Here is an 11,687-nt window from a genome sequence, read left to right as displayed (position 1 = left end):
AGGTATGTGGCGCCTAGATTGTCACACCACAATTTGGCAGCATTAGGACTCTTCACACCTATCACACATAACAAAGTCTATATCCACATAACCTCTGCCATAGCATTAGCTATTGCTTTATACTCTGCTTCAGTGCTGGATCTAGAAACAGTAGATTGTTTGCGAGCACTCGAAGACACTAAATTAGTTCCTAGAAAAACTGCAAATCCTCCTGTGGATTTCCTGTCATCAACACAGCATGCCCAGTCAGCATCTGAGAAGGCGCTTACTAATGTGGAAGCCGACCTGTGAATCTTTATCCCAAGTCCAGTACACTGTTTTATATACCTTAATATTCTTTTCACAGCCTCCCAATGTACTGTAGTTGGAGCATGAAGAAACTGACAAACCTTATTAACAGCAAATGAAATATCAGGCCGTGTAAACGTTAGGTATTGCAATGCTCCTACAATGCTCCTGTATCTTGTGGTGTCTTGAGCTCCTAGAGGAGTTCCTTCATACAGAGACAGCTTATCACTAGTGGATAATGGTGTATTGACTGGCTTACAATCTACCATGCCGACCCTCTTCAGTAGATCAGTTGCATATTTTTCTTGTTTAAGCAGAATTCCACCATTGGTTTTATGTACCTCAATACCAAGAAAATAGTGAAGATCTCCCAAGTCCTTCAGTGCAAATTGTTCTTTAAGATCTTGAAGTAATACACTTGTTGCTTGCTCGGTGGAACTTGCCACAATTATGTCATCGGCATACACAAGAACAAACATTCTAATGCCTCCCTTACTGAAGAAGAACAAGGATGTGTCGTCCTTGGATGCTTTAAACCCCAATTGAATCAACCATTCACTTAATCTGGAGTACCATGCTCGAGGAGCTTGCTTCAACCCATATAACGCTTTATCAAGTTTGCACACATAATTGGGCCGGTTCGGATCCTCAAAACCAGGAGGTTGATGCATATATGCATCTTCTTCTAAGAGTCCATGTAAAAATGCATTCTGAACATCGAGTTGGCGAAGAGACCATCCACAAGACACAGCTAGAGACAATATAACTCGAATAGTTGCAGCCTTAATTACTGGACTGAATGTATCTTCGTAATCAATTCCATACCTTTGCTTGAAGCCCTTGGCAACAAGGCGATCCTTGTAACGATCTAGACTTCCATCAGATTTTCTCTTGATTTTATACACCCATTTACACCCTATAACATTGGTTCCCTTCTGTGGTGGAACTAGGTGCCATGTCTTGTTTCTCATCAATGCTTCATATTCAGAATTCATGGCCTGTTTCCAATTTTTATCCTGCAGTGCATTAGCTAGATCAGTCGGTTCACCAGTGCTTGCTAACATCCTGTACCTGACCGTTCCATCAGTATAGGTTTTCTTCTTTTGAATGCCGCGCTAGAGCCTAGTAACCGGCCGTAGAGGAGCAGCAACCTCTTCTGGTGTACCCGCTTCTGATGTTCTGATGCACCGTCATCAGGTGGCATTGTTCCCACGCCTGAAGTAGGCGTAGTCGGTGACGTGGGGTCGGTTGGCTGGCTGCCGGGCGACGCGGGAGTGGTTGGCTGGCTGCCTGATCCCCCCGGCGACACGGAGTCCGGCAGAAGAGGCCCAGGCGGCTGGACTGATGCTGATCCGGGCGCAGAAGTCAGCCGGGAGTCATCTCCGTTATCCGTGTTGCTGCTTCCAACGGTGATATCGTGTGTATTTGGCACCTGAAGCAAGCTATAATCTCCACAAGAATTGTTAAATTCATTAGGCAAATTAACGGGCAAATTAATATGTTGGTCATCCAAACTATTGTCCCCTTTGGTAGCCACGGAACCAGGAGGTAACAGGAGGATCTCTGAGCGTAGACGAGCACCCGCATTGGGATGCATCTCGGCAAAAGGGAAAACTGTTTCATCAAATGTGACATCTCTAGAGATATAGACACGCCCAGATGCAACGTCCAGACATTTATACCCCTTGTGAAGATTACTATAATCCAAAAAGACACATCTCTTAGAGCGGAATTGGAGTTTATGGGCATTATACGGACGAAGATTTGGCCAACAGGCACAACCAAATGTTCGTAGAGAGGAGTAATCTGGTTTTTGACCAAAGAGACGTTCCAGGGGCGTAGAAAAATTGATGACTGCACTAGGAAGGCGATTGATGAGTTATGTGGCTGTGAGGAACGCTTCGTCCCAAAATTTCAGAGGCATACTGGTGCATGATAGAAGAGCTAGACCAACTTCAACGATGTGTCGATGTTTGCACTCGGCAGCCCCATTTTGTTGGTGTGCATGAGGACATGAAACATGATGCGAGATGCCAATTTTAGTAAAAAAGGAGCTAAGCCTTTGATATTCACCACTCCAATCAGTTTGGACGGCTTTTATTTTTCGATCAAATAGCCTTTCAACTAGGTTCTGAAAATCATGGAACTTTTGAAAGACTTTAGATTTATATTTAATGAGGTAGATCCATGTAAACTTGCTGTAATCATCGATAAAACTAACATAATACTGTTTTCTGCCAACAGACTCGATAGCTTGACCCCACACATCAGAGAACACAAGTTCTAAAGGGGCACTAGATTGACTCACTGACAGGATAGGGCAACTGGTGTGCCTTTGCTTGTTGACAAGCAACACACACATGTTCATTATTGGACTCTGAAGCAAACGAAAGACTATTATTGCTGATGATGCGACGGACGATCGGGGAAGCTGGATGTCCTAGTCGTTCATGCCACCGAGACAGGGACAGGCGAGACGCCGTGAGGACTTGTTTTGGTGGTGAAGGAAAAGGATATAGCCCCCGATGACAGCGACCTTTAAGCAAAGTTTTCTTGGTTGCCTGATCCTTAACCAAAAAATAGGTGGGGTGAAATTCCATGTAGGCAGAGTTATCAGAAGTAAATCGATGAACTGAAACAAGACTTTTTGATGCCTTAGGAACATGCAGAATATTTTTTAACTGAAGATTGCGGCTAGGGGTAACAATAGTAGATTGACCAACATGCTTAATTGCCATACCTGCACCGCTTGCGGTGTGGATCTGATCGCCACCGTTGTACTTCTCACGCATGGAGAGTTTCTCTAACTCGCTGGTGATGTGATCAGTGGAGCCGCTGTCGTTGTCCTAGTTGGTGTCGATGTTGTATGAACCGGTTGCCGCTGCTGCATGCTTTTCTTCAGGGACGAAGTCTTCATCGAAGCGGTACCAACACCGAGCTGCAGTGTGCCCCTCCTTGAAGCACACCTGACAGATCGGTTTGTCCTGCTTCTTGTTGTTGGAGCCACCATCTTGCTGGTTGCTCCTTTGACCGCGACCATGACCCCCACCATTTGGAGGGCCGTGCCCACGTCCACAATAGGGACGACCACGACCACGATTATTACCGCGGCCTCCTCCACGGCCGACCATGTTGGCCGAGCTCTGGTCGCCGCCTTGGACCAGATCCATCCTGGTCTCAAAGTTGAGGAGCTGTGAATACAGCTCGTCGACGGTCACTGATTCCACCCTCGTGACAAGAGAGGTGACCAGTGACTCATATTCTGCAGGCAAGCCCGTGAGTATGTACTCAACCAGCTCGTCATTAGTGATGGGTCGTCCCGCGGCCGCCATCTCATCGCTGAAACCTTTCATCTTGGTGAAATAATCGGTAGCAGATTTGTTACCCTTCTTGGTATTGGTGAGGGAGATGCGCAGATTTACCGCGCGCGCACGGGTCTGTGAGGCAAACATGGCCTCAAGTTTAGCCCATGCATCAGCCGCCGTCTTTGTCTTGGCGATGTGGCTGAGGATGCCTGAAGAGACGGAAGTGAGACGGAAGCTAAGGATCTGCTGATCCCGTGCCTCCCATTCTTCGAACACCGGGTTGGAACCTTCTTGCCATCTTTGTCCGCAATCTCCGTCACCGGCGGCGCAGAGGCACCAGTGAGATGGCCGTACAAGCGAGCACCGCGCACGGCCGAGAGCACCTGGGCTTCCCAGATGCAGTGATTGCTCCTGGTGAGCTTCTCCGTCACATCGCCGGCCGAGAGAGGGTTGGGAGGGAGGGTCGAAGAAGACATGGTGGATGCCGATTGGATTTATTAAGTGTTTGTGGCTCTGTATACCATGTAGAGAATACAGGGGGCAGATGGTGGAAGCGGTTGGCAAGATGATAGCCAGGGGCGCCGTACGTGTTGATATATATAACACCAATAGCGCATCACATATACATGTAACAACCTCCTGTGATCACGGCATGAGAGTCTCACGGTTTGGATCCTATACAACAGTTTTCTGTTATACAAACTCTATCTTTACTAACAAACCTACAACCATAGACTCTTATGCCGTCCCCAGGATTTACATTGACTGATTAACACGACACAAACTATTTCTAACACCATGTACCTTGGACTTGGAGATATATCGCTAGTTTGCTCTGCGCGCTGCCGCCCTTCCCCATCTTCAGCCTTCGCGATGGTGGGAGCAGCCGCTCCTCGGAGCCATGCAGCCACAGCGACGTGGCGAGCCCCCCTCCCAAGTGGGCCTTCTCATCCGGGTCTGCTGTGGAGAATAGGTTGCGGATCCATGGTGGACTTGCACTTCCACGCCGGCGCCTGTCATACCTCTGGTATTTAGAAAAATCATTAGGCGAAAATCAATCAAAAAAGCATGTCATTAGCATTATCCTATGTGCATTTATTTATTAATAAATAGGTACAAAAGTAGTAAAATATGAAGTTTATGCTCAAATAATATTTAGTATGTTAAATTCATGAATAATATATGACTCATAATCATGGCTGATTAATGGAACAAACGGAAATTCGTAGTTTAGACATTACTCACATAAAAACTGCAAGTGTTGGAATTTCCAAAAGTACCTACTTTGAGAAGCAAATGAAAATACATTTGCTAAACACATTAAATTTGGCTAGCAGCAAATTGATAGTCCAACGTATGTACTTTAATATGCGTATGATCTTGTCATGTTAAAAACTTGATTTAATAGTACAAAATTGCAGTCAAATATTGATCGAGTAGCTGAGTGGCGAGTGCTGCGCCAGCCCACTGCGCCACTGCCCCCACTTCCTGCCGCGGGCTGCCGCTCCGCCTCTAAGTAGGGTCGCCGGCCGCTGTGGTCTCGTGGCCGCGCAGCGAGGCGAGCCGCGTCACACAGTGCTCTGTGCTCGAAGTCCGTGCTCACCGCCGTCCACCCGACCGCCCCAGGGCTTAAGCAAGAGAGGTAGATAGTGGCGGACCTAGGATCTTTTCTGAGCCTAGACCAACTCCACCTGATTAATGTACTGGGCTGGACCGTGGAGTATTGAGTTGGGCTGGAGCGCAAGGAGCCTGGGCCGATGCCCAAGGTCGCCGGGCCTTGGGCCCGCCCCTGGAGGCAGAGAGCAGAGCCTTCTCGCCTCGTGCCCTAGCCTCGCTGTCGACCAGGCCATGCACGACAGCGCATACCGCGTGCATGGAGCACGGCCTGCGTGTGTGAGCCATGGGCCTAGGGGCAAAGAGCACGGGTGCCTAGGTGGTGGCGAGGCACAAGGCGGCAGCTGAGGGGGGAGATGGGGGCGGCAGGACGTGAGGACAGGCAGGCTAGGGCAGGAGGAGAGAGGAATCTACAGGGAGGGAGGATCAAGAGGCTGGGAGGTGGATTGGGGGAAGCTAGTGATGGGAGATTTTGGGCCGTGTGGTCTTACGTGGGTTGGCGGTGAGGAAGTGGAGTTGGGATGGTGAGATTTTTTGGGCCAAATTAGAGATCGGAACTTTAGGAGTATGTTTTGTTATTTCATTTTATTTTTAATCATATAATAGAATACACTATATATATAATTTTTGGTTAAAAATAATAGGTATTCAATTGAATACCGTTGAATTGGCCCGCCCCAGAAACCACCGACAATCTTCTTTTCCAAATGAGGTAAAATATTTCAACATCCTAGTTTATCCTTTTAAAGCGGTAATTGTTTATTTATACTCTTCAAACTAATAAAGAGTTATTTTTGTGCAGCCTCGACGTTCTTACCGCTATTATAATTTAGGTGTTATTCGACGCAGCATTGATCTCTCCTGAGGCTAGGGGTGGTAAAAGATCTTAATTTTTAGCCTAGATAATTTAAGGGTCGGATCCTAAAAGAGTTGGGCTCTAATTTTATATAATTTTAAATTAAAATTATTAAAAGCCAAGTTAGATTGTGAAACGAGTATTAGGACCATGGCTTATTACCACCCCTAGGCGGAGTTTCGTGTGACGGTGGGAGTAAGGAAGGCAGAAGAACAAGTTGCATGGATGAGTCATTAGTCACCAGATGTGGCAGCGCAGATGGGGATAATGGAGAAATCCGAGGGGTGTCCAGTAAATGATGAAAACATTCTTGCTCGTTTGAAATCATATATTTGGAGATTAAGCAAGGGACCTGTTTGCGTGGATGATAAATACTTTGATTTGAACACTATAAATGCATTATTTGACCACTGAGTTCTTTTAGTGCACTAACTACTACAAGGCATTGAATTCTACTGTTTGCCAAATGTGTTTCTTTTGGAACCATCCGAATGACAGAAATCCAATGAACATAATTTACAACATTATATTAGCACTTAAGCTTAAACTATCACTCGTGGAAAGAATGACAGAGTTCTGAACTTTATATTAGCTAGAGATGTATGTACATCCCGGACCAAATGTGATGACCGAACGAAACGGCTCAGACCATGCTCTCGATGTCAAACCCTATGGATCTCCAAAACTCCAGGTTCTCCTGCCGGTCGTCTCCTCCATTCTGGTACTCGGCCGGCAGAGGCAGATGCTGCTCTGTCGTTGGCACTCCTTGCTCCAGGTAGAGCTGATCTGCACCGGCTGATTCTGCGGAAGAGAAGAAGCTCAACTGCTCGTCGATCTTGTGCTGCTGTGGTGCTGGCTTTGCATCGTCGGCTAGCAGTTGCTTCACAACGTTAGAGAATCCACGCCGTAGCAAACTACTACCCCACTCGAGGATTTGCTCGTCAGTAATAACTTGCGCCGGTTCACAATCATATCCACAAATCCCTGAACTACTGCTGTCAGCGGCTGATTCTGCGTAAGGGAAGAAGCTCCCGGTGGTAGAGCTCTGCACCGGCTGAAGCTGATCGTCGTCATCAACCTCTTGTCGTTCCTCCATCTCCATCAAGGGCATTGCGTCGGCTGGCAAGTAGGTGCCGTCAAGCTGCAGCTGTAGATTGCTCGACGAGATGCCATCAGGGCTTTCTGCTGGTCCGGCGACGGTTTCCTGGATCATCAACTGCTCGTCGATCTTGTGCTGCTCTGGTGCTGGCTCTGCATCGTCGGCTAGCAAACTACTAGCCCACTCCATGATTTGCTCGTCAGTAACTTGCTCCGGTTCATAATCATATCCACAAATCCCTGAACTGCTGCTGTCAGCGGCTGATTCTGCGTAAGGGAAGAAGCTCCCGGTGGTAGAGCTCTGCACCAGCTGAAGCTGATCCTCTTGAATCTCTTGTCGTTCCTCGACCTCCATGCAGAGCGCTGAGTCAAGCTGCTGCTGCTGCTGATTATTGCTCGGTGAGATGCCATCAGAGCTTTCTGCTGCTACGGCGGCGACGGTTTCCTGGATTCATCAACTGCTCGTCGGTCTTGTGCTGCTCTGCTGTCGGCACTGCATCGTCGGCCAGCAAACTAGCGAAACTACTACCCCACTCCAGGATTTGCTCGTCGGTAACTTGCGCCGGTTCATAATCATAACCACAAATCGCTGAGATGCCTTGGTAGATCGGAAAAGGTGACGGCGAGTGTTCTTGCTGTCCTGCAGAAGCATGCGCCACGTTGGGGTCACCGATCATGGGCGTTGTAGATCCGTAGACACAAGTCGATGAACCACTGTTGGCGGCGGCGACGTCGACGCGAGCGCGCTTAGATGCGGGCTCGGCCGTCCGGCAGCAGTCGGAGTACTCCTCGTCGGGAACACGCTTGCGACCCTTGCCGTGGCCGGAGAAGGAGACGTGGCAGATCTTGAGGAACGGGCACGCCGGCTCGGTGAGCGTGTACTCGTGCATCACCCACCCAGTGCTGCCGCCGCCGCCGCCGCTGCTCTTGCCGCGGCCCATCTGCAGGTTCAGGTTGATCCTTCTCCACTCGATCCTCTCGCCGCCGATGCACGAGGCGCCCAACACGGGCCTCTGCGACACCCACCTCGCGCCGCCGGCGCAGTAGCGATCCTGACGGGCGGCTTCCTTTATGCCGTCCTTGGTGCGCACGAAGAAGTAGGCCTCATCGTCGCCGGCCAGGCCGTGGCGCTCCAGGAGCTTCCAGGGCAGCGTGTTGGCGGCGGTGTCGTCGCCGATGACGATGACGCCCGGGAACCAGGCTGGCTCGCCGCGGACGGTGGGCAGGAGGAAGAACTCGATGAGTTCGTCGTCGTCGGGGTGGAAGTTGAGGCCGGGCGGCAGCCCGATGGCCGTGGCGGCCTTGGTCGACATGGTCTGGTTAGTTGTTCTTGGATCGTCGGAGGGAAGACAGGATCAATCTGTTGCAACGATGGGAGTGGCTGCGCTTGATCGAACGATGGAAAGGGAAAGTTGTTCTTGGATTGGAACTGATCGAAGCGGGAGAGATCGTCGGAGGGGAGAGAGAGAGCTAGGAATCTGTTGTACTTGTAGCGATGGATTGGAGACTGGCTGCACTTGATCTCCAACGATGGAAAGGGAAAGCATTTATTATTACTTGGTGTGGGGCTGTGGGCTCTCTTTTATAATGCCGACGATGCCGGATGCCCTGCCACTGCCATGCGGTTCGTCCCAGGATTCCGAATTCCGAGACCGTCGCTGTAACAATTCCGGATGCTGGAAACTTGGTCCCGACGTTTCACGTTTGTTTCCGATTGTTCAGCAGCTTCTCGCCCGGGAAAAGCGCAACGGCAGTGCAAGCAGAAGTCGGAAACAACAAGCATTGCTACATGTTTTGCTTACGGCTGTTGGCGTTTATTATGCCCGATAGAATAGATATTCTGTAAGCGCACAGAATCACCGCTGTAGCATTTCACCTTGGAGTATTCCAGGGTATCATATTTTTCCTCACGTTTGTCCAGTGTACTTAGCCTTTATTGCAGTAGATTTTGAGTAGATTATAGTTGGGCCATGTATGTGTAATAGACCCAGCCCATAACAATGTATATGTATGTACTACATGACAAGGATTGGTGTGAGAAGTTCTAGAGTTCTTCTGAGAAAATCAACATGGTATAAGAGCCGATGGTAGTTCCGGCGGAGACGGCGGCGATGCGGAGGTCCCTAGCGGCGGTCGGCGAGGTGCGCCAGCCGTGGGACATCGTGGAGGACGAGAAGGAGGTGATGATGTGGTTCGACATGCATGCCATGACTAGCGTGTGATGGGGTGAAGGTGATGGTGGAGGATGACACGCTGGTGATCCACGGCTAGCACAAGGATGATGGCGCCAAGGGCATGAATAGCAGGGAGCGCGGGTGCTGCTCGCGCTACTACTCTGGGATGCGCAGGTGGAGTGCGTGGCGCTGGGGACCTGCCTCGTGCCAACGCGGGAGGCGCTCGAGCGTGCCGAGGCGGAGGTGGTGCACTCAGTGCGAATGCGGGCCAAGGCCGTGGATTGGAGGTGGAGATAGTCACTGGATTGGAGGCGGAGTGCTCCGAGCTGCATGTGGAGAGGAGCCGATTGGAGTAGGAGGATGAGGAGTACCTGCTGGGCGGCCTAAATATGCAGCTGACTTGGGCCGGTGGCAGCAACAGCAACAGCAACGACGAGTGCAAGAACATTCGGATGATGAAGAACAGGGAGTCCATGCTCTACTCTAGGTGTATGTGCAACAGCGAGTGCAAGAACATTCGGATGATGAAGAACAACAATGGCTGCTGCAACAACAACGACGAGGGCGTATGTGCAGGAACTGGAGAATGGTGGGGAGGAGATGCTGCAAGAAACATGTTACACCCTAGGTGTTTAAAAGGCACAATTAAACACATCAAATTAAATCATTACAAATGTGAGAGTAAGAAGCTAACTAAAGTACTAAAGGTTAATTCAAATTCAAACTCATAATTTTGAATAACTCATGTGAGGGAGCAAATCATTTATTCAAACTCAAATCATGATACCAAAAAATAATTGTAGGATGATTTTGGTCCCATTAGTAATATGTGCCTAATAGTGACTTCAGCCAAAATCAATTCAAAATGTGTAAATCTTGAGGCCCTTCAATGCAAGATGATAATTACAAAATAGTTTAAAAACTAAAGCTCAAATGAAAAAGTGCCTCAAACAAAAGTTGTAGATCATGAAAAATGGAACAAAATTGGTATCCAAAGTTTTTCATTTGACGCCAGGAATATAGAGAAAATTTTAGTTTATTGAAAGGTCCCTAGAAATTTTGGAAATTGCAAACAAGTCCCGAGTGCTCTGTTTCTCCCCCTTCCTCTCTGCGGCGCGCCGTACGCCGCCGGTGGATGTCGTACACGGAGCTGCGGCCGGCCAAGTTTCCCTGCCACCCCTGGTTTCGCTAATCCGCTCCTCCCTGGCAGCTTCTCCGGCCGACGCGCACCCCTGGTCTCCTCTCACGCCGCCGCGACACCCCGGCCGCCCGCAAGCGCCATCGCCAACCGGTCGCTCATGGCCGAGCCATCCCCGGCCGGTTGAGACTTCCCCCGACATCGTTAGCTTCGCTACGAAGCATTCCAGCCTATAAGTACCCGCCCCAGTGCTCTATCATGCACGAACGCCACACTCCGTCGCTTCGCCATTGCCTCTCTCACCGGCGAGCTCTGCTCCGCCGCCGTCGAACCACCTCCGTCCTTGCATTGCCTCAGCCGAGGTTCCTCTCACCTTCATCGAGCCCAAGTGGAGCTATTAGACCCAGCCGCGCCGGCCGGAGCTCGCCGGAGTGAGCTTCCTTCTCCGCCAGCGCACGGTCTCCGCCGAGCCGCCTCCTCCGGCTGTCTCAACCCCACCCTTACCCACCAGAAGGTTCGCCGTGGTCTCCCCATCCTTTTCCGCCCCTTTGCCCTCGCCGCCGGCGACGGACATCGCCAGTATCCGGCCAGGAATCCCAAAGCCCTCTCGGCCAGGGACCCCATTGCAATAACAAAAACAATTTTAGGGTCCTCCATGCAAGATTGTGGGGGCTAGAATGAAAAAGATGCACAAACTTGTAAATCCATTTCAATGAACTTTGAAAATGCCTAATAAATCATAGAAAAATGGGAAAACTGCAAACTCAAGTGTTCTGGAATCCATGTAAGAAGATCTACAAGTTTGTTCATGAACCCATGGGCAAATTCTGGATATTTTTATCTCTAGGTTAAATACAAAAATAATTAGGAAATAATTGTTTTAGGAGTTGTAATCAGTAATTTTATCTGATTTTTTGGCTGGATAATGTCTCATGTTGTTTCTAGTACAGGGTAAAAATTTGAACCCAAGTGGATCTCTTTAACTAGGTGAAAACTTACTTTTTCCAAGATCTACTAGTATAGTTCCTATATTGTTTCTGGTAGAAATACTTGAGTACTATGCATAAAAATTTTTCCCTGAATTTATATTACTAAATACTCACTAATGCGCAAGTTTGGAAACTTTTGAATCTGTGTAGCTATATATTTGATTTAATCCATGTTAAGTAGGTCTTTATTGGAATAAATAGTTCCTGTGCTCAGAAAAATCTGAA

At 49.0% G+C, this 11,687-nt stretch overlaps 1 protein-coding gene across 1 annotated transcript; it reads right to left on the bottom strand.

Moving 5' to 3' along the window:
* Window positions 1-7,571: 7,571 nt before the first annotated feature.
* LOC120653388 (protein ATAF2-like) lies at window positions 7,572-8,474 on the bottom strand. The gene has a single exon (XM_039931145.1). It carries the CDS (start codon window positions 8,472-8,474, stop codon window positions 7,572-7,574), a length of 903 nt encoding a protein of 300 aa, XP_039787079.1.
* Between the last annotated feature and the right edge of the window lie 3,213 nt (window positions 8,475-11,687).

The sequence above is a fragment of the Panicum virgatum genome, chromosome 1N (assembly GCF_016808335.1).
Source record: "Panicum virgatum strain AP13 chromosome 1N, P.virgatum_v5, whole genome shotgun sequence".
Taxonomy (NCBI): Eukaryota; Viridiplantae; Streptophyta; class Magnoliopsida; order Poales; family Poaceae; genus Panicum; species Panicum virgatum.
This window is presented reverse-complemented; position numbering and strand designations above follow the sequence as displayed.